Genomic DNA, 27,710 nt, shown 5'->3' on the forward strand with positions numbered 1-27,710 from the left:
GAAATTCTTTCTAAAACATATAAGTATCATATGGTTTCAACAAAGTATGCAACTTTACAGATGCTACGGGATGGACCAAGTCACAAATCCCCAATAGTGCACGCTCACACGCCCGTCACCTAGCATGTGCGTCACTAAAAATAGTAGAATGATACAAAAATCTGGGGTTTCATACCCTGAGGACTAGATTTACAATCGTTACTTACCTAAAACCGGTCAAATCTCTACCCTACAATGCTCTTGCCTCTTGACTCAGCCTCCAAATACTCAAAATCTATTCACAATCAGTACAATACCATCAATATACGCTAATGGAATGAATTCCACAAGAAAAGCTTCAAAATTAGACCAAAACCCGAAATTGGCTCAAACCCGGCCCCCAGGCCCACATCTCGAAATCCGAAACAATTTACAAAACTAGAAAGCTCATTTACTCACGAGTCTAACCATACCAAATTCATCAAAATCTGACATCGTTTGGTCCTTCAAATCCTTAAATTACTTTCCAAATATTTCCAAGCCCTAACCCTCATTATCACTAATTACCATGATTAAACAATGGAAAAATCACCATATATATAAGTATTAGGGCTCAAGTAACTTACCTCAACGAAACCCCCTTGATTCCCTCTTCAAAACCCTCCAAAAGCTCCAAAAACCGAGTTGAAATTGTGAAGAATGACCAAAATTCGCGAAGGGTTCAATTTATGCCTTTCTGCCTAGCAAAACTGCATCTGCGGTCCAAATAGTGCACCTGTGGCCTTCGCTTCTATGCCCAAAAGCCCGCATCTGCAGAAGTCACTTAAGGTCCTAAAACCCGCACCTGCGATCATCTCTTCGCACCTGCGGTCTCGCAGGTGCGACCCCTCATCTACTTCTGCGATAAAACCCCAGGCTTCCAAACCCTGCACCTTTGACTAAATACCGCACCTGCGGTTCCCAACCCGCAGGTGCGGCCACACCAGAACAGCAGCACCAGCTGCATTTTTCCAACTTCAAACTTCCCGTTAACCTTCCAAAATCATCCCGAGGCCCTCGGGACCTTAACCAAAAATACCAACAAGTCATATGTCAACATACAAACTTAGTCGAACCTTCGAATCACTCAAAACAATATCAAATCATCAATTTACCCTCGGATTCAAGCCTAAGAACTCCTAAAATTTCAAATTCGGCAACCGATGCCGAAACCAACCAAACCACGTCTGAATGACCTTAAATTTTGCACACACGTCACAAATGACACTACGAACCTATTCCAACTTCCAAAATTCCATTCCGACCCCGATAGCAAATTTTCCACTGACGACCGAAATCGCCAAATTTCCAATTTTACCAATTCAAACCTAATTCTACCACGGGCATCCAAATCACATTCCGGATGCACTCCTACGTCCAAAATCACCTAACGGAGCTAACGGAACCATCAGAATTCAAATCTGAGATCGTTTACACATAGATCAATATCCGGTTGACTTTTTCCAACTTAAGGTTTTAAATAAGAGACTAAGTGTCTCATTCCACTCCGAAATCACTCCGGACCCGAACCAACTAACCTAGTATATCATAATATAGCTTAAGAGCATAAAAGAAATAGAAATGGGGAAAATGGGGCTATAACTCCCGAAACGATCGGTCGGGTCGTTACAGTATGCTGCTACATGCAACCCACAATCCCTGAAAATGTAGATTGAAACAATTAAAAATAATTCATATTATTAGATTTATAAATGATACAATCAAGAGGATTGAATACATACATGCTCCCAGATTTTTGTTGCGGAAGATTTGAAATGAAAACAATATCAAAGGGATCAGTTTGTGCCTTGTCACTGTATGCTGAGTCATGAGACCAATCTATGACTTTCTTATCTCTGTAAAAATCACTCATCGATAGATACAGAGGTACAAGCTTAGCAAGCTTATCTATCTCAGAACCCATATCATGACCTGCTGATCTGTGTGAGTCATATACTTTGATACATCTCTCCTTGAACGAGACAACTGTCAATATCCAATGAAGTTTGTCCTTCAAGTTGACTGATATCAAGACAATGTCAACAGTATACCATGGTACATTAGCTAGCAATCTGTAGCCCCTTATGTACTCACATACCACATCCTCTTCTTTGGCTACACTTGCATTACTATCTGTATCAGCATACCTGTCGAAGATTTCAGCAATTCTTCTCTTGAATATACAATCAACAGTTGTATACTTGAAGTTGGTGGTTTGGTTGTACTTGCCCTTCTTTCTCAAGTAGTAAAATATGACATCAATATGCTATATATAAAATTGAATACATAGCGTCAGTACATTGAATGGAATCAAAAAAAACAAACTTCATTGAAGAAACTTTATATATACATTTATTGTGTGTTGAAGAAATTGAATATAGAAGCCAGTACTGCTGGAAAAAAATTGAATATAGTGTGTACAGTTAGATACATATTGCTGAATACATTTGAGTATTTAATATTGCATGCAGTTAAATACATACTGATAAGTAAAATACTGCTCTATATCAGTCGTACAGTTAAGAAACTAATGAAGAACATACTGCTTTTAACAAATTGCTAGAGAAAATAGTGAAACAAATATAAATCCGAATACAGTTAAATACAAGGAATACACAGAACTCATTGAATTAAACCAGCAGCAAATAAAACTGTCCCAGGAACAGTGAATACAATATTTAACTGTATTTCTGTTAATATAGAATACATCTGTCTACATACCACATCAACAATGTAAAGACAAATGAATACAGAATTTGTATGTCACTAGCAAAATTGTGAAATATACAATTAGACAAACCAAATCGAAACAAATGAATTAACTAAAGTTAGAAGGGTTATATCTTACATTGTCTGTCATGACCCAAAATCCAACTAGTCGTGATGGCACCTAACCCAACCCGCTAGGTAAGCCAACTTTCAATTTCCAATTCCAATAACAATTATTAAAGCAATTTAAGTAAATAATTATCTTAACCTTATACATTCCCTAAGAACTGGTAGTACAAATCATGAGTTTCTAAGAAAGCGGAAATGAAATAAATACATAGTCTGTTTGAATAGTACATAAACAGAGCTTTTATAATTTAAGGCTACCATGAACAAGAGGCAGCTACAACAGGAACGCAGGTACATCTTCAAATCTCGCAACCATCGAGCACAGCAACAACATCAGTCAACATCTGCATGCAATGTGTAGAAGTGTAGTATCAGTACAACCAACCCCATGTACTGAGTAAGTAACAAACCTAGCCTTAGGTTGAAAGTAGTGACAAGCTTCTACCAAGGTCAGGTCCAAAATGAATAGTCCACAACAATCCATAACAACAATAAGCAAATAACACCAGAAGTAACTCAGAGATAAAATGCTCAGCCAAATCATGATTTCAAAAATAATAGTTCTCCCTTTCAAATCCATCAGTGAAAACTCAAATCTTTTGCTGAAGTTGCCAATAATATGAATAGTTTGAAAACAATAAATTTCTTCAAAAATCTTTTCAATAATAAACAATATGTTTCATTTTCCTTTCGGATAACCCGTGTTAAACAAATTGAATCGCTATGCCCATCTGTCAAAATGTGTGAAAAATCATGAATAATGTGATACCGTAGAGCATGAGAAAAACACATCTCTATGCATATATGTCATGTGTGCATGTCAATGCAATGTATCTCAGAGATTGTACTCATGTACTCACACTATCAGAGTACTCAATCTCACTGTGTCGCATTCTCTCTCACTGTGCTCAGCACACTCAATCACTCAGTGCTATACAATACCTACTGCGGCGTGTAGCCCGATCCCTGTTTATAGTCAACTGTGCTCACTGGGGGTGTATAGACTCATGAGGGGCTCCTACAGCCCAAGCGCTATAAGCACGGATAACTCACGTGCTGCACGGATAACTCACATGCCATAATATAAATATCTGGATCCGCACGGCCAACTCACGTGCTGCACGGCCAACTCACGTGCAATAATAATATAAGGATCTGCACGGCCAACTCACGTGTTGCACGGCCAACTCACGTGCAATAACAATATAAGGATCCGCATGGCCAACTCACGTACTGCACGGCCAACTCACGTACAATAATAAAAATACATATAAAGCCAACATGGCCTGCTGTGCGTGCAGCCCGATCCCAAAATATCCTCACAATCAGGCCCCCGGCCTCCCTCAGTCATCAATCTCTCTAGTCTCTCTTTCATGGGCTCACAATGTCATGAGAATAGCCCAAAATGATGATATGATGTATCAATAAATAATAACAGAGACTGAGATATGATATGCAATGAAATGAATATGACTGAGTATAAATTTTCATTTTAAAATAAATATTTCACAACAATATGACCTTTGTGGGTCTCAATAATACTGGCACATAGCCTCAACATGATTTTTAATATGCTTTTCAGCTTAATTTCTTTAACTCATAAAATCATATGGAAAATGCCAAGATTATTTAACTACAAAATTCCACATAAATAATTTTTATAGTGCACGCCCACACGCCCGTCACATAGCATGTGCGTCACCTCCCAACAATTTATAAAATACATATATTCAGGGATCATACCCTCAACTTCAAGATTAGAAGAGTTACTTACCTCGAACAAGCCAAATCCAATATCGAGCAAGCTAAGCAATGCTCCAGAAATTCCATTCTGCGCGTATAACCTCAAAACGGCTCGAATCTAGTCATAATTAATTTGTTTCAGCTCACAAAAATTATAGGAATTAATTCCATATCAAAATACTAATATTTTCCAAAAATCCGAAATTACGCCCCAAAAATCACTCGTGGGGCCCACCTCTCAAAATCCGATAAAACTTATAAAATCCGAACCCCCATTCAACCACGAGTCCAACCATATCAAAATTACTCAAATCCGACCACAACTCGACCTTCAAATCCTCAATTAAAATCTATAAATTTTTCTACTATTTTCAAACCAAAACACTAATTTATTGATAAAAACAAAAATAGATTCATGTAATTTAACCAAAACCGAGTTAGAATCACTTACCCCAATCCATATGGTGAAAATCGCCTCAAAAATCGCTTCAATCCGAGCTCCATATCTCCAAATATGTTAAAATGGTCGAAACCTCAAAATATATCTTCTGTCCAGTCATTTGCTCTTCGTGATCGCGGAAATTGCTTCGCGATCGCGAAGAACAAAAATTTCCAGCCCAAAATTTGCCTTCCGCGATCGCGAAGAACAAATGCACAGCTCTTGCAGACAGCCTTTAGTATAATGGTCATAACGTTTTGTACAAAACTCCAAATTGTAATTGGTTTAGCTTTCTGAAAACTAGCCACCAAGGGCTATAAATTTAGTTGTTGATCGTCTCCCAATTCCTTATACATTTCGAAATATAAGCTTCCAAAAATAGTCCTGCGCAACAGAGAATTTCCAAACTCTTCCCAAACAGACTATAGTATATCCACTATAAATATTTGTACACAACTCCAAATGACAAATGGTTTATATTTCTGAAAACTATACATCAAGGGCTACAGCTTTCATTTTTAGATCATCTCCAAATTCCTTATAGATTGCGAGATATAAGCTTCCAAAGTTAGGTCAGTGCAGCAGGCTTTTCCTCTATGCGATCGCGAAAAGGCTTCCGCGATCACGATTCACAGTGCCCAAACAGCAAAATCGCTCTTCGCGATCGTGACCGTTTGTCCGCGATCGCGATGCATACCTCTGTGGCCAAAAATCAGCAACTAAGAATGGCCTAGAAATGGTCCGAAACCACCCCCAAAGCTCACCCGAGCCCCTCGGGACTTCAACCAAATATACCAACAAGTCCTAAAATATCATACGGACTTAGTCGAACCCTCAAATCACCTCAAACAATGCAAAAACCATGAATTACACCCCAATTCAAGCCTACTGAACTTTAAAATTTCTAATTTCTACAAACGACTCCGGAACCTATCAATTCACGTCCGATTGACCTCAAATTTTGCACACAAGTCATAAATGTCATAACGGAGATATTCAAATTTTCAAAATCAGATTCCGACCCCGATATCAAAAAGTCAACCCCCGGTCAAACTTTCCAAAAATTTAACTTTCGGCATTTCAAGCCTAATTTCACTACGGACCTCCAAATAATTTTTCGGACACGCTCCTAAGTCCAAAATCACCATACGGAGCTATTGGTGTCATCAGAATTAAATTCTGAGGTCGTTTACATATAAGTCGACATCCAGTCACTATTTTAACTTAAGATTTAAACTTTGGAACTACGTGTTCCAATTCATTTCAAAATATCACCGGACCCGAACCAATTGCCCCGGCAAGTCACACAACAACTGTAAAGCCCAATTTGAGCAGTAAATAGGGAAACGAGATTGTAATACTCAAAATAACCGGTCGGGTCGTTACATTGTCATTCCATAGTTTACGGTCAAATGAGAGAAGGTAAAACCTATTTTTTGAAGTGACTTGATCAACTCCAAAATCCAATGGTTTAGGCAGTGTTGACTTATTTTTCTTATAATGATCTTCCATATTATTTCTACAAGGAATTGGAAAAAATATTATATCCACTTTCTAATTGATAAATACATATTATACATATTGGGGAAAAAACTTACTTTTGATCATGTTTAGCAAGAAGACCATCACGAACCCATTTCTCGTATTCTTGAATGACTAATGTAGGATGTGGCCTCGATATTAAATCATCTTCAAAGGGGTATTTTTTGTCAAATATGGGAGTCAACTTTACCGAGGTACCTATTATTCATTGAAGTCATTAATAGAGACATTTAATTATAGATATCATGGGGAAATAGATTATAACTTTTTAATACATAGTTTTTGTTTAATAATTTACTAACCAGCGGAGTCGAAGTTTGACTCGTAAGGCGAAGAATACCATCGACTTGGATGTCGATTCCTATGAGAGGGTAAAGGGGTTGAATCAACATTTTTTGTTGCATGATGTATCACAATTCTAGTTTCTGGAATTTGACTTGGAAGAAACTTATCCGCCAACTCAAATTGTAATACATGTACTTCTCTGGATACACCCTCGTCAGATATATGTGGTATGGTACACGGCACCTCAGATGTAGTTTTCCCCTCCATTCTTACTTCACCACAAATAGGATTAACCTCTGTAGATGCATTTAACGTGTCTTCGGTTGAAATAGCATGTGGGTGTTGATCGGTATGAATGTCGGTGTTCAGCTTCCTTTGCATGGCCTAATAATGTAACCAATAGAATATATTAATATAGCACATGTTTTTCAGACGTGTATTCTGTTAATGTATACATATGTATATGAGTGTATTATGAACCATGTATATTGATGTATACATGGTTCAATTAAAAGAATAGTGAAGGCTGTTATAGAAAATGTATTTAGCAAACCCTAAAAACAAATGTAAAACTGAATTCACATGTATATAAGTGTATTTTGTAATATGTATGTTACAGTATACATGAGTAAACTGAAAAATAATCAAAGATGTTTTAAAATATGTATTTAAATAATCATGATACATATGTATAACTGAAGTCACATGTATATACTTGTATTCTTTAATGTGTATGTTGTTGTATAGATGATTAAACTGAATAATAGCAGAAACTAAATTACAATATATATTCTGAATATAGTTATATAAATATATATTAAAGAGGTTAAAAATGTTAACCTCTGAATTCTCGCCAACAGCTATATCACTCTGTGTTTGGCATTTGGGATTATCTTGCAAGTTGGCATCAGATGGCATTTGAATACCATCATCATGTCTCCTCGTATATTTCTTTCTCTGGTATACCCTTTCTGTATTCTGATTAGCTTTAACCTGGTCAGAAAGTTTTTTGAAATTTTCATTGATCAATGTTCGTAGAGAAGTGAACTCGCCCATCACCTAATCAATACAGAAATAATTAGAGAGGTGTTAGAAAACTATATGAAAGTTAATACATAAACTATAAAGTTGAATATGTTTTAACTATACTCACATAATCCTTGAATGAATTTAGATCTTACTCAAAGAAGACAAATCATCTGATTTAGAATCTGCTGGCTTCTTAACATGCAATATAGTTTCTTTGATTTCAGATATGCCAGCAGGAGGAATCTTAGATTGAGGTATTGACGACACATGTGGAATTGGACTCTCTACATTTGAGGGGTCTATAATCTGCTATTTGTGCTTTTTGTGAGGCGGTAATGAAGATGGACCAAAACTTGCATCATGTTTCTTCTTAGGCTAAAGAGGCGGTGCGGGACTAAAGTCATCTGAATCATCTTTATTGTTGTCTGAATGAGTAGGATTGTTCTCTACATCAACGCCTTCTGGAGGAATCTGAATAACAGCAAGCTCTATATCGCTTGGTTGAATGTCATTGTAAACAATCTGAAAATAGAAATACACTCAAAGTGAACAATCTTTGTTGTATGATTACAAAATTATGCTCATTGAATTAAATATGTATTTGTAAACTGTTTTTTGTACTCTAATGTATTCCAGTTAATTTAGAAAACATGGAAATAAGATGTAGGTTGTATGCAACTGTATTTAATATTTAATTCTAATATTGTATTATGTATTGTATAGTATTTGACCTAATTTTGAAACAAGGACATTGATGTATGATGCATTGAACTATATTTCAATGAAAATTTAAACAAATGATTTCACTAACAGAAATATATTCTTAAAAAAAATATCAGCCACTTAACGAATAGTAAATTACCATGTTTCCCTGGTCATTGAACATGTCGTTCATCAGATAAGCATAAGTTGGCTGGTTGATAGTGGATTTCCAATTGAGTATTCTGGGTATCCGGATATCAACTCGCAATGCAATTTTTAGGTCAACCTTTGAACAGCACTCGTAAAACCACACTTGCATAGCGAGAGGCATCCCAGCTATACTATAGTACTTCTTCTGAGAATCCATCTTCTTGCTAATAGATTTAATATGGTATTGGAATGCATCCTTACCCCATGGATAATCAGAATATCTCTCACTCTCGACCAAGTTAAAATGTAGTCTTGGGATTGTTGTGATGTTCTTCTCGGAGGAAAATATGAAAGTGTGTATGAAATACAACACAGCTATCTTGATGGCATCCCCATCGTTGTCATGACCCCAATTATTGTCATCAAAGCATTTCAACAAATCTTTCTTCTTGACATTCTTTGTACCGCTAAAGTATGTATCAACAATCCTGTTAGGCACCTTTGTGTTAAATTGAAAATCTTCAGGGTCATCAACACAATTGAGACCCGTGACAAGCGCAAACTCCCTGATTAAAAAGGATAATGTTGTACCATTGACGTATATTGAAAATAAATCATCATGACTTCCTTCCAGCTGTAGAACCATGAAGCACCTGAACAATTGATGTTGGACCTCACAGTGCTTCATATTAAGGAAACTTCCAAAACAAGTAGTACCAAATATTTTGTACTGCTCTGGAGTAAGTTTTTCTTTGAGGTCGGAGACTATGTTTGTGTTAGTATATGAACTGATATGCGGTGATGAAATAGACGGGTGTTTCACAAATAGTTTTATTTCCTGTATACAACAAGAATTACAAAGATTTCATAAATCTTTTGCAATACATAACTCATTCATGTAATAAGTACAAATCAGTGAATGAACTTTCGAATACATCTAAACACATCTAAATACAATATGCAAAAGACACTGGAATAAGCACAAATTAGTAATGGAAATTTTGAATACATATAAATACATCCACATACGACATGCAAAAGTCATTGTAATAAGTACAAAACAGTGAAGGCACTTTTGAATACTTATGAATACATCTACATGCAATATGTAAAAGTCAATGTAATCAGTACAAATACAGTGAATGAACTTTTGAATACATCTAAACACATCTAAATACAATATGTAAAAGACACTGGAATAAGCACAAATCAGTGATGGAAATTTTGAATACATATAAATACATCTATATACAACATGCAAAAGTCATTGTAATAAGTACAAAATAGTGATGACACTTTTGAATACTTATGAATACATCTACATACAATATGCAAAAGTCATTGTAATAAGTACATATACAGTGAAGGCACTTTTGAAAACTTATGAATACATCAACATATATATAAATCAAATCAACATATAAGAAGAGAAAGCGATGTATCCACTATTGCACACATATAAATACAATAAGAGAAACCCATTGGAGAAGGTAATACTCAATGTATGAGGACTCAAATACATATAGATATATCAACAATTACCTTTTCGTCCCGTGTATCCGAGCTAGTTCTTGCATCGACCTCCTTTCCCTTAACACCTGAAGCATTATCCATAGGTTTTCTTCTCTTTTCCGCATCGGTAAGTGTTGATTCTTTCAAAGATTTCTCAACTTGGGCTTCTTTCAATGTGTCATTGCGTATTTTTGTTCTCCTCTCTGCAACTGTATTTGTTGCTGAACCTGCAAATTCCAATTCCGCTTGAGTGATTTGCAAAGAGAAAGAGGGCCCATCGAAATTGAGTACTTTGGTGGGGACACCTCTAGTAACTGTCACGACCCAAAACTAACCCCTGTCATGATGGCGCCTATCGTAGAACTAGACAAGCCGACTCATTTCCCAAACAAACCAATATTTTCATTTTAAAGATAATTCCAAAGTTATTTAACATAAAACCTCCATTTAAAGAGTTAAAATCAAAGAAAACAGAAGTGCGAAAAAAAAAAAGCCCGACATCGGGGTGTCACTGGTCATGAGCATATACTATAATCTATCTAACAATATCAAGGCTAACTCAACCTGAAAAATAGCTAAATACAACTAGAGGAAGATAAGAGGGAGAAGAGCAGGGGCTGCGATCGCCAAACAACTACCTTGCTATCTCCAAGAAAATCTTCAACCAGAACACTCAATAACCGCGACCGTGTCCAGCTACACCTGGATCTGCACACAAGGTGCAGGGAGTAATGTGAATACACCAACTCAATAAGTAACAACAATAAATAAAGACTGAGCAGTAATGACGAGCAATAAAGCATATAACGTTCATATCAGGAAATCTCAATAAAATACCACATGCTCTTAAAAATCAAGATTTGAATCAAACATCTCGTTTAAACCCATTTCCAGTAAAAATCATTTTAAAGACATTTTTCCAAAAGTTTTTCAAACAAAGGCTCAATGCAGGTGAGCAAAAAAGATGAAATCATAAACAGCCCCTCGGGCAAAACATCACTCATATACAGCAACTCGGGCAAACCTCACAGTCACCCGTGCCACTCGGGCATACCTCACAATCACTCTTGCCACTCGGACATACCTCACAATCACTCTTGCCACTCGGGCATACCTCACAATCACTCATGCCTCCCAGTCACTCAGCACTCGGCACTCGGCACTCGCACTCAGTAGGTACCTGCGCTCACTAGGGGTGTGTATAGACTCCGGAGGGGCTCTTTCAGCCCAAGCGCTATAATCTGCACGGACAACTCACGTGCGATAATAATAAAGTATGATGCAGGCGGGCAGCCCCGATCCACACTCATCCTCACAAATCAGGCCCTCGGCCTCACTCAGTCATAAATATGTTGCAGGCGGGCAGCTCCGATCCACACTCATCCTCACATATCAGTCCCTCAGCCGATATCAAACATGTTGCGGCGTGCAGCCCGATCCCATAAATATGCAATATGTTGCGGTGTGCAGCCTGATCCCATGAATATGCAACATAAATCAGGCCCTCGGCCTTACTCAGTCATAAACCTCTCAAGCCACTCAGGCATCTCAGTAAAACAGGCATTCAGCCCAAAACATTTATATGCATCACAATAGAGTCATAAAACTGAGTTATGATATGCAATGAAATGAATATGACTGAGTATGAATTTTTCAATTTAACATAATAATTCACAACAATATGACCTCTGTGGATCCCAATAATACTGGCACATAGCCTCAACATGATTTTTAATATGCTTTTCAACTCAATTTCTTTAACACATAAAACTGCATGGAAAATGCCAAGATTATTTAACTATAAAATTTTACAGAAATAATTATGTCACAATTTCAATAGTGCGCGCCCACACGCCCATCACCTAGCATGTGCGTCACCTCCCAACAATTCACAAAATACATATATTCAGGGTTCATACCCTCAACTCCAAGATTAGAAGAGTTACTTACCTCAAACCATGAAATTCTTATTCTGCAATGTCCTTTCCTCATGAATTGGTATCCAAACGCCTCGAATCTGATCATAAATAATTCGTTTCAGTCAATAAAATTCATTGGAATTAATTCCACAAGATAATAATGATTTTCCATAAAAATCTGAAAATTAGCTCAAAAATTGCCTGTGGGGCCCACGTATCGGAACCCGACAAAAGTTACAAAATCCGAAAGCCCATTCGACCACGAGTTTAATCATACCAATTTTACCAAAATTCGACCCCAACTCGACCCCCAATTCTTCAATTTAAACCAAGAGGGTTTTCAAATTTTTCAAATTCAATTCACCAATTAAATGATAAAACAACCATGGATTCGGGTAATTAACCAATATTGAGTTAAGAACACTTACCCCGATGTTTTCTCTGAAAATCACCCAAAATCGCCTCACTTCCGAGCTCCAAATCGCTAAAAATTGAATATGGGAGAACTTAAACTCACTGCCCAGACTTTTCTTCTTCGCGAACGCGGTAAGTGCCTCGCATTCGCGAAGCACAAAATAACTCCCGTCCAAATTCCTCCTTCGCGAACGCGACATCACCCTAGCGTTCTCGAAGCACAAAATTCCTCTGCCTCAATTCCTTATACGCGAACGCGTTCAACCCATCGCGAACGCGATGCTTCGTTTCCCCATCACTACGCGAACTCGACACCCCCTACGCCAACACGTAGACCAATTTCCTGGGGTCTTCGTCTGCTTCCTCTCTTCTTCGCGAACGCATAACACCTCTCTTCGTGAACGCAAAGAGCAAATATTACCAGCCTCCCAGTTCCTCTTCGCGAACGCGAGGCTCCACTCGTGAACGCGATGAAGGAAACCAGATAGTGCATCAGAAAAATTCCAGCAGAGTTCCAAGTCCAAAATCCAACTCGTTAACCATCCGAAACTCACCCGAGCCCCTTGGGACCTCAACCATATATATCAACAAGTCCTAAAACATCATACGGACTTAGTCGAGCCCTCAAATCACCTCAAACAACGCTAAAACCATGAATTACACCCCAATTCAAGCCTAATGAACTTTGAAATTTCTAATTTCTACAAACGACTCCGGAACCTATCAAATCACGTCCGATTGACCTCAAATTTTACACACAAGTCATAAATGGTATAACAGAGGTAGTCCAATTTTCAGAATCTGATTCCGACCCCAATATCAAAAAGTCAACCCCCGGTCAAACTTCTCAAAAATAAAACGTTCAGCATTTCAAGCCTAATTTCTCTACGGACTTCCAAAAAATATTCCGGACACGCTCTAAGCCCAAAATCACCATACGGAGCTATTGGAATCATCAAAATTCAAATCCGATGTCGTTTACACATAGGTCCATATCCGGTCCACTTTTCTAACTTAAAATTTTCAATTATGAGACTAAGTGTCTCATTTCACCCCGAGTTCCTTCTGGACCCGAACCAACTAATCCGATATAACATAATATAGTTGAATAACACAAAAAGAAGTAGAAATGGGAAAAACGGGGTTATAACTCTCGAAACGACCGGCTGGGTCGTTACATCCTTCCCCACTTAAACATTCGTTCGTCCTCGAACGGGTCTAGAAACATACCTGGAGTCTCGAATAGGCGTGGATATCTGCCCCGCATCTCCCGCTCGGTCTCCCAGGTGGCCTCCTCCACAGGCTGACCTCTCCATTGCACCTTTACTGAAGCTATATTCTTTGACCTCAACCTTCGAACCTGCCGATCCAACATAGCCACCGGCTCCACATCATAAGTCATATTACCCTCCAACTGAACCGTGCTGAAATCCAAAACATGGGACGGATCTCCAATATACTTCCGGAGCATGGAAACATGAAATACTAGATGCACACTCGACAAGCTGGGTGGCAAGGCAAGCTTATAAGCCACCTCTCCTATCCTCTGAAGCACCTCAAAAGGCCCAATGAACCGGGGGCTCAACTTGCCCCTCTTCCCAAACCTCATAACACCCTTCGTGGGTGATACCTTCAGCAAAACCTTCTGCCGAACCATAAAAGACACATCACGGACCTTCCTATCTGTGTAGCTCTTCTGCCTGGACTGCGCCGTGCGAAGCCGCTCCTTAATCAATTTCACGTTATCTAATGCATCCTGGACCAAGTCTGTACCTAAGAGCCTAGCCTCACCTGGCTCAAACCATCCAACCGGAGATCTACACCTCCTCCCAATTATACCACAATCAAATCTGATAGCATCTATTCTAGGCCTAATGACCTCGTCTCATCCAACACCACCACTTTAATGACATGACACATCAATACAATCTAAAGCCACAACCCGTGCAATCTGTGCACCAAATAGCAACATTCCAAATGTACCCAATCATAACAATGACCCAAACAGGAGAACCGTTTCGCAAGCTCGACGAGTACCACCCCGACGCAATGCTAAGAACCCATCACACACCGCAGAACCATAACATACGAATCTTATATGAGGGGATCATATTTCCACATAACTCTACTGCAATATGCGACCCTATCCAAATACTGGTCCATATGAAACACCCCAAGTCACCCTGCTAAAAATCAATAACCATGCACAATTTGACAACAAGTACCCATATTGGATTACCATAACCACAGAGAATCAAACGACACCATGCCATATAAAACCCGAAAGAACACGACCAATACGTCATCAACTAAGCAGTATCCAATACTATTCTCGCTCAAATTCCGCTATAAGGCCACAATAGAACCGCATCATATGTGCATATAACCACGAATCCCAACTCCTCGTAGCCTAGAAAAGTAACTCACCGATCATTTCAGAGCACGAATAAGCTTCACATCAACTGAATGGCACATCCTTCAACAATAGCAGTATGGAGCCAATCAATCCGGCTCGGTGTAGAATACACATCCTAATTGGGCCTACCAATGTGCCCCAAATCAACTATGGTCAGCCACCAATAGATAAACAACCTCCGAAAGTCCACAATGACGGAATCATAACACCTTTTATCATCTGGTTAGCTCCGGCCACAATTTCACAGTTCACCACCATGAAACAATCTCCTCATGAGAACTCCTAATCTTCAATTCTATAGAACACATGAATCACCCTATTTGACTCCACCTCCACCGTCCGAATGCCTAATACCTCTCTCATATACAATCCTCCCATGAGAAATACTTTGAAACTTCTTTCGTGCCACCTGACAAAAATTTGAATATCAACAGTCGATCAACCAGGAGAGTGCCGCAATACCAGCGAAGTACCCATAAATCAAAACACACTGCCCTTTCTGAAATGTACACTCTCATCAAGCTATACCAGATAGTAATATCATTTACCTAGTCATCAAAAATCATTCATGCTGCCTAAGAATTTATGTCCTTCCCTTCAAAACTGAACTGTGACCTGGTACATGAAAATCCTATTCCCGCACAACACACCACATCTATTATGCCATCATGTGACAAGCATAAGAATTCCATTATCAACTCTGAGTCACTAGCAATTACATACCTTATTAGTCAGAAACCTCTTTCTTGCTTTTTTCTAGGAGAAAATCATAACACACAACCCGCTCCGTACATCGGTAGAAATTATCCGGTTTAAACCATGGTAGAACCCATCATGAACACTTTGAAATCCATTTGTACATAAACAAGCTATCTGAACCGAATTTCTCTAACTTCACCAAGCCACACAGGTTGCCAAATCCGGGAGCATTGCCACGAAGCACCTGTAGATACTAGCCACGTCATAAGTACACAAATAACCTATCATACCCATTACTGTGCTACCCCAACCTACTTCCAAACTGTCCTATTTCCCCCAAGTCCTTTCCAAATTGCCTTCAAATTGCTATTTTATTTCCTTATTAGAACACTACTATCCTTAACTAAAACTTGCCCCGCGAACTCTAGCATAGAATCACACTGCCCTAAGGCTTATAAGCTGCCAAATACCCTTTTTATGTATTCCAAAGGTTCCACAACCAAAAATGCTTGCTCCGAAGAGACTTTAGGTGAATCTAAAATTGTTTCCTTCACCTTCTTGATACTGAAATGCATAATTCACAATGATATAAGATGCCAAGAGTCTCAACACTGTTCAATGCAATTTCCAGTTTTCTAGCCATATTTATAAATCTTGAATCCATTGTAACCATTCTCGAATTAACCGACCAAACGGACCAAAATGACCTGTGCCCTATTAGCACACCAACACCCAAGGGAATAAAGAGTAACCCACACTCCTACGCAACCGAGCAAATTCCCGCTCCATGTACACTACATTCTCTGTGAATAACCACTCAATTATTTTATGGTCCTCCTATAACCATAGAGTGTATTACAACTTGTGTCCCAAAATTCCTTTACCCGAGTCACCCTCGACCTCGACCTCTGCAAGTCATAATTGCTTTACCGGTATACCCCGAACCGAAACTAATACGACCCATAACCGTGCAATCAACTCGTTAATAGCAGACTCCCCCACTTAGCCTTAAGCTGCAATTATATAAAATTAGAACCCGTAAGGATTTCTCCTTCTCAATTACCAAGGTCTTGCACTGTTAACCTGCCAGACTTCTCGAAGTCTTTTATTAAGCCTTTCATGAACATTCTGAATCTCCAGCCAAAATTACACACGCGACCTCCTACCGGGTAGCTAGTAATATTCCTCACAAAAGCTTCATCAACATCACGTCACCGCTAGCTGCACACAGGAGATAACCCACAGGTGGAATCCCTTACCGACATCTCCCAATAACACTGCATTGAGTGCAACAACCACGAAATTCATAAATTCCCCTGAGTTCATGCTCGTCCACCATTTATATAAGTCTACACTTTCCCTATTGGCATCAACTGTACGTCAACAATACCTTCCGAACTCAAGTCATATTGCACCTGACACAATAATCAGATCTTCACGCCTCTATTCATTTCAAACACACTCATTTCTGCCATATTCAATTTAGAGTATGCAGAGTATGCAGGCTGATTCACATATTAACACGATTCCAAACCATTCTACACTTTCTCAAGGCGCACGACTACCCTACTAGTGAATTCATATGCTAATCTGCCACTCTTACTTCGGTTAAACCATCTCCTTTAAGAAACTTCTCAACCTCTACTTCTCTTACTTGACCTGCTAGTACTTCAACCACCGCGAACACTTCCCGCCATGTCTTCCCTCATACTTTGCTACCCAACTGATGCATCAAATCGAAATGTATTTCTGTCGCACATGAACCAATAAAATGTTACCAACTCTAAGTCCCTTTAAAGATTATCTTTCCCGAGCCATCAACATCAAAATACCCATTCGCAATCACCATTACTACACAACCACTTACTCTTCTTGAGTTCAAACTCATTGACAGACATGAGAATTTAATTTACCCCAAAATTTAACAACGTGAAAGATCCTTCAAAACATTCACACTCTAGACAGTACGTCGCATCAAAATGAAAATCCAAGCACCCAATGGCCTTCCTTTACATTCAAAGAAAACACTTCTCGTCACATTCACATAGTCTTAACACTTCCAGCAGTTACCTCATACTCACCACAAAACCATTCCACTGCTCATCGAGCCACAATTCAACTCGTAGGGACATTATCGGACATATGAGTCCAAATGTATAAGTTACAACTGAAGCTACCGAGCATAAGCTGCGGTCTAACCATGGCCTCAAGTCCTCCAGACTGGCCCACCACTATAACATAGAATACACATCTCAACCTTGTTCATAGAATCACAATCCGGCTATGCACAACTGATACAGAGCGCTCATGTGCGCATACGAGATCCGTGGAAGGAATTCAAAGAGTTATGTCTCAAGCTGAATCATTTTCGCACGATAGAATACAAGAATGTGAAGTTTCCTAAAGGTTTTGCAGCCTCTTGAAAATAAGTACAAACGTCTCCGTACCGATCCGCAAGACTCTACTAAACCCGCTCATGTCGTGAGACCTATGTAACCCAGGCTCTGATACCAATTTGTCACGACCCAAAACTAACCCCTGTCGTGATGGCGCCTATCGTAGAACTAGGCAAGCCGACTCATTTCCCAAACAAACCAATATTTTTATTTTAAAGATAATTCTAAAGTTATTTAACATAAAACCTTCATTTAAAGAGTTCAAATCAAAGAAAAACAGAAGTGCGGAAACAAAAATCCCGACATCGGGGTGTCACTAGTCATGAGCATATACTACAATCTGTCTAACAATATCAAGGCTAACTCTGCCCGGAAAATAGCTAAATACAACTAGAGGAAGATAAGAGGGAGAAGAGCAGGGGCTGCGATCACCAAACAGCTACCTTGCTATCTCCAAGAAAATCTGCAACCAGAACACTCAATAACCGCGACCGTGTCCAGCTACACCTGGATCTGCACACAAGGTGCAGGGAGTAACATGAGTACGCCAACTCAGTAAGTAACAACAATAAATAAAGACTGAGCAGTAGTGACGAGCAATAAAGCATATAATGTTCATATCAGGAAATCTCAGTAAAATACCACATGCTCTTAAAAATCAGGATTTGAATCAAACATCTCGTTTAAACCCAGTTCCAGTAAAAATCATTTTAAAGACATTTTTCCAACAGTTTTTCAAACAAAGGCTCAATGCAGGTGAGCAAAAATGATGAAATCATAAACAGCCCCTCGGGCAAAATATCACTCATATACAGCCCCTCGGGCAAACCTCACAGTTACTCGTGCCATTCGGGCATACCTCACAATCACTCTTGCCACTCGGGCATACCTCACAATCACTCTTGCTACTCGGGCATACCTCACAATCACTCATGCCTCCTAGTCACTCAGCACTCAGCACTCGCACTCAGTAGGTACCTGCACTCACTAGGGGTGTGTACAGACTCCGGAGGGGTTCCTTCAGCCCAAGCGCTATAATCTGCACGGACAACTCACGTGCGATAATAATAAAGTATGATGCAGGCGGGAAGCCCCGATCCACACTCATCCTCACAAATCAGGCCCTCGACCTCACTCAGTCATAAATATGTTGCAGGCGGGCAGCTCCGAGCCACACTAATCCTCACATATCAGGCCCTCAGCCGATATCAAACATGCGGCGGCGTGCAGCCCGAGCCCATAAATATGCAATATGTTGCGGCGTGCAGCCCGATCCCATGAATATGCAACATAAATCAGGCTCTCGGCCTCACTCAGTCATAAACCTCTCAAGCCACTCAGGCATCTCAGTAAAACAGGGCATTCAGCCCAAAACATTTATATGCATCAAAATAGAGTCATAAAACTGAGTTATGATGTGCAATGAAATGAATATGACTGAGTACTAATTTTTTAATTTAACATAATAATTCACAACAATATGACCTCTGTGGATCCCAATAATACTGGCACATAGCCTCAACATGATTTTTAATATGCTTTTCAACTCAATTTCTTTAACACATAAAATCGCATGGAAAATGCCAAGATTATTTAACTATAAAATTCCACAGAAATAATTATGTCACAATTTCTATAGTGCGCGCCCACACGCCCGTCACCTAGCATGTGCGTTAGGGGTGGGCGTCGGTCGGTTCGGTCGGTTATTATAAAAGTACGGTTCGGTTTATCGGTTTTCGGTTTTGTAATATTAATAACCAAATCAAACCAAAGTATTTACGGTTCGGTGCGGTTTTTTCAAAGTTCGGTTCGGTTATTTCCGATTTATTTTTTCTGTTTTAAACGGTTGTAGGAACAACAAGTATTTACGGTTGGTAGGAACATCAATAAACAAAGCTGGAATTTATTTGTTTTTCGTCCAGCCCAACAGCAAATTGTCATTTTGACTTTTGAGAAAGACAGCCCAGCAAATTGTCATTTAGTTCTTCGTCCAGCACAGCAACAGAGAAAGACAGTGGCAGACGGTAGTCTAACACAAGTTTTGCTGACAATAACACTCTAATTTGAAACAACACTATAAATTAAACCGAGAATAGACTATAGAGAACAAGCACACACAGAGCAGGGAGGCCTTCAGTGGCATCAGTACAAACAGAACACCTAAGTAGCAAAATACCGCACAGTCCAGCAGTGGCAAACTAGTCTAAAACAGTTTAACACAGTGGCAAATCTAGCAGCTACCAAAGTCCAAAATAAGTCTAGAAATACCATTACCAAACAACAAAACAGTGGCAAACTAGTCACAAGCCACAAAGTAAGTCTAGAAAATGATACTTAAAGCCTTAAATACGAATCACTGGATGAGGCATAAGACACTTCTTAATATGCTTCACTAAGCCATAAGTGCCATAATATTTTGGATGACAATTATAAACTCGGCCACAATGAAGGCACTTTTCTTTGCGGGCTTCTTCATTTACTTTAACTAGCTCAAAATGTTCCCAAATAGGTGATCTAGCTTTAGGACCACGAGGCATAGTTGAACCTACAAAAAAAATTAGAAAATTTCACAAGTTAATAAAATATTTTTAATTATAAATAACAAAATAATATCATAAAACAAGCAAATCTTTAAACTTACCACTTGTTCAAACTATGCATCAACAATGCTATTATCTCTTTCAACAATGCAAGTTTCTCTTCCGCTCGTTGCCATATCTAAATATAATTTGATAAAGTGTGTCAATTAAACTTACAAAGTAAACTAATTTTCAATAAAACACTCATATAACGCAAAATCTTACCAAGTTCAATTTGCTCAAGAAACTCCAAATCTTCTTCAACATTAATAGGAGTACCCTCACATCTAAACCAATCTTGAACACAAACAAAACTTTGCACCAACCGAGGAGTCAATGAACTCCTAAATGAATCAAGAATGCGGCCACCGGTGCTAAATGCACATTCCGATGCAACACTTGAAATTGGAATGGCTAACACATCACGAGCTAGCTCGGATAGAATAGGAAATCGAGGCGCATTAATTTTCCACCAATCTAAGATTTTAAAGTCATTAGAATCATTAGACAACTGCTCTTGTCCTTCACCAATATATATTTCCAACTCAGATTTAGCACCTACACTTCTAGAGTCTTCCTTTTGCCTTTTCAACAATTGCTTTGTTCTCATAGATTTTGTTCTCACATTCCCACTAGATGGCTCAAATGTGTCATAAGATGAAGTAGATTTAGATGGAGATGATTGAAGATAACATCCTTTGGAGTATTTTTTTTTTATACTCCCCAAACAAAGAATTTAAATAAGTATCCACTTCGGCAGTTAATTTCTTCCCTGGTCCCTCCCCGAACATTTCCTCAAGTGCAAAACCAACATACTCTAATTTATTATGAGGATCTAATACAGAAGCAATGAATATCATTTTATTCATCTTTTCCGGTTCACCCCAATATTTTTTAAACTTTTCTTTCATCTTCCCTGACATCTTACTCAAATTAGTATCATCACTAGCTAAAGAAGCTTTCAAATGACTATCAAGCTCACATATATCCTCAAAATGATAATTAGAAGTAACATAACGTGAACCTGAAATTTTTTCGGTGAGCTCGTAAAATCTTTCAAGAAACTTTATCACGTTTCTCATATTCACCCAATCATCACATACAAATGGACCTGCAATATTTCCATCTTCACAAACATGCGTACAAAGATGAGTAAAAAATCCATCATCAAAAAGATGAAGCTTGTCAAAGGCCTTCTCAAAGTTTTGCGCCGTTTCCAACATCAAGTAGGTGGAATTCCACCTTGTAGGAATATCCAAACACAATATTTTGCTACATTCTACCTCTTGATGTGCACAACATTCCCTAAACTTTAAGGACCTTTGCGGAGATGATCTCACATACCTCACAGCTTGTCTAACACGTTTTACAGAAACATCAATTTTCTTCAAACCATCTTGCACAATTAGATTAAGTATGTGAGCCATGCATCTCACATGAAGATGCTTACCACTCATCGAATTAGTTTTCCACATATCTAGTTGTTTAGACAATTCTTTGACCGTGACATCATTCGAAGAAGCATTATCAACAGTAACAGTGAATACCTTATCCAATTTCCATTCAAGCAAACAATTACCAATAACTTTTGCCATTTCGTCACCCTTATGACTAGAGATAGGGCAAAAATTTAGTATTCTTTTATGCAACACCCAATCTCTATCAATAAAATGACCCGTCAAACACATATAGTTAATTCTTTGTAATGAAGTCCATGTGTCTGTGGTAAGGCAAATTTTTGGTTTTACTTCTCTGAAATTTTTCATTAGTGTAAGCCTTTCTTCATTGTAAACTTGAAAACAATCCCTTGTAATTGTCCTACGAGAAGGAACATTAAATAGAGGTTGGGCTATGCTCATAAACTTCTTAAAGCCTTTCTTTTCAACAAAACTAAAAGGTAATTCCTCCGTAATTACCATCTCAACTAAAGCCCTCCTAACTAGTTCTTGTTCAAATTTTCAAAGCACCACACCATTAATTTGCCCATCCTTTTGTAAACTCAATTGTGTTTGAGTATTATCAACTTTTCGTGGTATTTTTGGACACTTCTTTAAATGAGTACTCAATGATGTTGTTCCATTCAATCGTGAATCAGCCTTTTAATCACGACCACAATATCTACACTTTGCTCTATCACCTCCATTATCATCTTTAAACTTTTCAAAATGATCCCAAGCAGTTGATCTACATTGTACGGATTTTTTTTTTTTGGGTCTTGACTAGTTTCAACTGAATTTGTAGGTGAAGATGTGATTTCGCTTTCAGATGAACCCACCCCACTTACTCTACTTTCAACTTCTGCCATCTATAGAAAATCGAATGAAAATAGAATTAAGGTCAGAACTCCTATAAATCTATAACAAATAGACACTACAAGAAATCATAACTACGACGACATTTATTTAGCGACATATATAATAAATGTCGAAAAAAATTAATTCTTTGATATTAAAATTTTGGTAAGTATTTTTCTATTCTAATCTGTTGTTCACTGGATTAAATTTCTGGTTAACTGCCTTTAAAATATTTTACATAAGGTTAAAGTTTGCACTTTCTTTGATTCATCTTTTCATGTTGAACTGATTTTGTACTAGTAGTGATGAGATTATTAACATTATTTGGTTGTTCAATCGTACTTACTGCTATAGTTTACTGCTATAGTTTATTTAACATGTTTTCAAGCCATTATTTTGACCATGAACTAGAATTGCTCTTGACCTTTTATACCTTTTTATAATTATTTTGTGGAGTACTGGACCTGGACTTAATAGTTGGCTTGTCAATTTGTCAATGCTGTTTTTCTTGTTAATTGTACTATGCTCGGATGCAATTGATCTTTCAAGATCTCATTCTTCTGCTATAGCTAGTTAGCTACTAATTTTTCTATGTTCATAAGTAAAAACATGTTTAATCTGTACCTTTCTCTTTTAACTTTAGAGTTTATTTACATTACTTATTTATTGTAGTGGTATGTAAAGCAAATCTTTTGCTTTTTAGGTTGGCCATCTACCTAGAAACCTCATTTGGCAGAAACATCCAAATCCAAGCACCTTTCTCTTTTAACTTTAGAGTTTATTTATAATACTTATTTATTGTAGTGGTATGTAAAGCAAATCCCTTGCTTTTTCGGTTGGCCATAAACTGATAAAACTCCTTTGGCGGAAACATCCAAGCACCTTATTATTTTATTAGTGTACTTGATTGCTTTTTAAAATTTTGAGAGAAATTGTGGTGCTTAATACTAAAGTAAAGCTGTCCATACGTTAGACCTGATTTTGAAATATATTGAAGTGAAAGAATAAGACAGTGAGACATTTTCTTTCTTCATACACAAAGAATAACAGTGAGATAATTAAAAATCAACATAAACAAAAGACTAACAGTCAGACTAATTGAAAATCAACATACACAAAAGATTAAGACATTTTCTTTATTCATAACTCAGAAGAACTTGCACTAACCTGAGAATGAAAGATGAGCGACGAGCTGAGGAAGAAGGCGTCACAGTTGAGTTGAGAAAGAAGGTGCAGAACTCGCAGGAACTCAGAAGAAGTCGCAGCAGTCGGCGACGACGAGTCGCAGCAGTCGCAACAGTCGCACAGCAAGAAGGAAGAACTGAAGAGGCGAACTTTTCAATTGATGTAGGTTTGAGAACCCTAAATCTAATTCTTTATTTAGGTTTGGGAAATGGAAAATGGGAAGTGACTAAGTGTAATGTGTATTAGTGATTTAGTGAGTTGTAACCAATGGGTTTGGACTTTGGGTATTAGACAGAGACAGACTATCAATAAGTTTGGATTTGAATAAACTAAATTGGGCTTCAAAATTCAAATAGATATTGGGCTTCAGCCTAAAATGGGTAATAACTAAATAACTAATACCCAAAATTTTGGTTATTCGGTTAAACCGAAAACCAAAATACCAAAATCGTAAACTACACCGAAAAACCGAAAATTAATAATTTAAAAATCATGCACCGACCGAAAAACCGATTAAATCGAAACCGAAAAATTAAAATTCACGGTTCGGCCAATTTTTTCGGTTCGGTCGGTATTATGCCCACCCCTAATATGTGTCACCTCCCAACAATTCACAAAATACATATATTCAGGGTTCATACCCTCAACTCCAAGATTAGAAGAGTTACTTACCTCAAACCGCGAAATTCTTATTCTGCAATGTCCTTTCCTCATGAATTGGTCTCCAAACGCCACGAATCTGGTCATAAATAATTCGTTTCAGTCAATAAAATTCATTGGAATTAATTCCACAAGATAATAATGATTTTCCATAAAAATTCGAAAATTAGCTCAGAATTGCCCGTGGAGCCCACGTCTCGGAACTCGACAAAAGTTACAAAATCCGAAAGCCCATTCGATCACGAGTTTAATCATACCAATTTTACCAAAATCCGACCCCAACTCGACCATCAATTCTTCAATTTAAACCAAGAGGGTTTTTAAATTTTTCCAATTCAATTCACCAATTAAATGATAAAACAACCATGAATTCGGGTAATTTAATCAATATTGAGTTAAGAACACTTACCCCGATATTTCCTCTGAAAATCACCCAAAATCGCCTCACTTCCGAGCTCCAAATCGCCAAAAACTGAAAATGGGACGAAGTCCCATTTTCAGAACTTAAACTCACTGCCCAAACTTTTCTTCTTCGCGAACGCGGTAAGTGCCTCGCGTTCACGAAGCACAAAATAACTCCCGTCCAAATTCCTCCTTCGCGAACGCGACATCACCCTCGCGTTCGCGAAGCACAAAATATCTCTGCCTCAATGCCTTCTACGCGAACGCGTTCAACCCATCGCGAATGCGATGCTTCGTTTCCCCCTCACTACGCGAACGTGACACCCCCTACGCGAACGCGTAGACCAATTTCCAGGGGTCTTCGTCTGCTTCCTATCTTCTTCGTGAACGCGTAACACCTCTCTTCGCGAACGCGAAGAGCAAATATTACCAGCCTCCCAGTTCCTCTTCGCGAATGCGAGGCACCACTCGCAAACGCGATAAAGGAAATCAGATGGTGCATCAGAAAAATTCAAGCAGAGTTCCAAGTCCAAAAACCAACCCGTTAACCATCCGAAACTCACCCGAGCCCCTCGGGACCTCAACCAAATATACCAACAAGTCCTAAAATATCATACGGACTTAGTGGAGCCCTCAAATCACCTCAAACAATGCTAAAACCATGAATTATACCCCAATTCAAGCCTAATGAACTTTAAAATTTTTAATTTTTACAAACGACTTCGGAACCTATCAAATCACGTCCGATTGACCTTAAATTTTGCACACTAGTCATAAATAATATAGCAGAGGTATTCTAATTTTCAGAATCGAATTCCGACCCCAATATCAAAAAGTCAACCCCCCGGTCAAACTTCTCAAAAATAAAACTTTCGGCATTTCAAGCCTAATTCCTCTACTGGACTTCCAAAAAATATTATGGACACGCTCCTAAGCCCAAAATCACCATACGGAGCTATTGGAATTATCAAAATTCAAATCCGAGGTCGTTTACACCTAAGTCCATATTCGGTCCACTTTTCTAACTTAAAATTTTCAATTATGAGACTAAGTGTCTTATTTCATTCTGATTTCCTTCCGGACCCGAACCAACTAACCCGATATAGTATAATATAGTTGAATAACACAAAAAGAAGTAGAAATGGGAAAAACGGAGTTATAACTCTCGAAACGACCGGCCGGGTCGTTACAGTAACCCTCTTCTGTGATGTTGAATCAGCCATTGGAGAGGAAATCTCAAGTTTTCTGTTGAAAGCATAACAATGGTTATTATTTATAAAAAAATTAGTAGAGATAAACAGAAAAAACACAATATAAGCAAAAATCTAACAACTTAAATACTTACCACAACTATTTGGAGCAAAAAAATATAGAAAATTGAGAGAGACAATGCAGATGAAGAAGTGAAGAATCGTGGTGACTGAGAATGGGGAAGAGAATGGCGATGTGAGTGAGAGAAATTGGAAGTGAAGAATCGTGGTTTCTGAGAATGGGGAAGAGAATGGCTATGTGTGTATGAAATTGGGGAGAGAGAACGTGGAGAGAGAAGTTTACATCAAATACGGTAATTATGTGAGAAAAATTTGAAAAAAGGAGAGAGAAAAATAATACATAGCGTATTTAACGGCTTAAGGGTAGGAGGTAACCATAAATAGATATTTTGCTATAAAAATTAAAAGGTAGCTATAGAATATAATTTTTTAAAAGGGTATTTATTTAAAATAAATAAGGTGTTAACCTTACTTTGCTATATGAGGTAAAATTTCCAATAATTATTGCTCTGAGGGGTATGAAAGGGAGCGAAGATATGATCTTATTGGGCTTTTAGCTCACCACTGGTTTGTTGTTGTTAGAATATACAAAAAAGTATGTATAAAATATGTATATTATATATTAATATACAAAAAATATATATATTGCTGACTATTATTTCTGGGAAGTGTTATGCTGTGTAGTTTTCTCAATTTTTTTCTCTTACCATTTCATACCCTTAGGTGTTGACCCATCCTTACAATTCACTCCATCCTGCCCATAGTATAGGAAGGAAAAAACAGGGGCAACATATTAACTATGCTAATAATTTATTAAAAATAAGCCGGAAAAAGTAAGAAAACAACAAAAATAATCTAGGTTAGAGGATTGAGGTAAGAAAACAACAAAAATGAATAAGGCCAAATTGTAAGTAATAGTTCAACAGTAAACTTAATTAGGAAACATGAACATTAAAAAAAGTGAAGCAGCAAAGTAGAAGGGAAAAATAAGAAAAATCAAAGCACATGCAATTGAATTAATCCAGGTGAATTTTTAATTTGATTAGCGACAAAGTTGACGATTAAAGTAATTTGCTATTTGTTATTTTTCCTCGTGCCATTCAATCAGATGTCATTTCCAACATCCAATAACGTAATTTATGAGCAGGATTAATTAACAAATTAACGCAACCAAACAAATAGGATAGTATATACCGAGTCGTATCTAAGATTTTAAA

The 27,710-nt window shown here is 38.0% G+C and overlaps 2 protein-coding genes and 1 long non-coding RNA gene across 3 annotated transcripts; all 3 read right to left on the reverse strand.

Moving 5' to 3' along the window:
* Window positions 1-1,699: 1,699 nt before the first annotated feature.
* On the reverse strand, window positions 1,700-17,838 carry LOC138901079 (uncharacterized). Its single transcript, XM_070188810.1, has 11 exons — window positions 17,777-17,838; window positions 16,177-16,270; window positions 15,362-15,416; window positions 10,289-10,485; window positions 8,757-9,584; window positions 8,345-8,416; window positions 7,706-7,924; window positions 6,883-7,249; window positions 6,637-6,778; window positions 2,671-2,731; window positions 1,700-2,284 (listed from the first exon to the last, which is right to left on the reverse strand). The coding sequence occupies exons 1-11, from the start codon at window positions 17,836-17,838 to the stop codon at window positions 1,700-1,702; spliced, it is 2,682 nt and encodes an 893-aa protein (XP_070044911.1).
* Window positions 17,839-20,414: 2,576 nt separating this feature from the next.
* On the reverse strand, window positions 20,415-21,203 carry LOC138900917 (uncharacterized). Its single transcript, XR_011412266.1, has 3 exons — window positions 20,907-21,203; window positions 20,744-20,820; window positions 20,415-20,647 (listed from the first exon to the last, which is right to left on the reverse strand). It is a non-coding gene; the product is annotated as an uncharacterized lncRNA (long non-coding RNA).
* A 146-nt stretch (window positions 21,204-21,349) lies between these two features.
* On the reverse strand, window positions 21,350-22,276 carry LOC138901080 (zinc finger BED domain-containing protein RICESLEEPER 2-like). Its single transcript, XM_070188811.1, has one exon. The coding sequence runs from the start codon at window positions 22,274-22,276 to the stop codon at window positions 21,350-21,352; it is 927 nt and encodes a 308-aa protein (XP_070044912.1).
* Window positions 22,277-27,710: the final 5,434 nt, after the last annotated feature.

Source organism: Nicotiana tomentosiformis, chromosome 11 (genome assembly GCF_000390325.3).
Source record: "Nicotiana tomentosiformis chromosome 11, ASM39032v3, whole genome shotgun sequence".
Lineage (NCBI taxonomy): Eukaryota > Viridiplantae > Streptophyta > Magnoliopsida > Solanales > Solanaceae > Nicotiana > Nicotiana tomentosiformis.

Excerpts from the sequence above, each read along its gene's own strand:
- LOC138901079 (XM_070188810.1), bottom strand. The coding sequence starts at position 17,838 with ATGTCCCTACGAGTTGAATTGTGGCTCGATGAGCAGTGGAATGGTTTT. Across the intron at positions 7,925-8,344 it reads TTCCTCCAGAAGGCGTTGAT|GTGATGGGCGAGTTCACTTC; the intron begins GTAGAGAACAAT and ends TGTATTGATTAG. Across the intron at positions 7,250-7,705 it reads CTGTTGGCGAGAATTCAGAG|GCCATGCAAAGGAAGCTGAA; the intron begins GTTAACATTTTT and ends TTACATTATTAG.
- LOC138901080 (XM_070188811.1), bottom strand. The coding sequence starts at position 22,276 with ATGGCAAAAGTTATTGGTAATTGTTTGCTTGAATGGAAATTGGATAAG.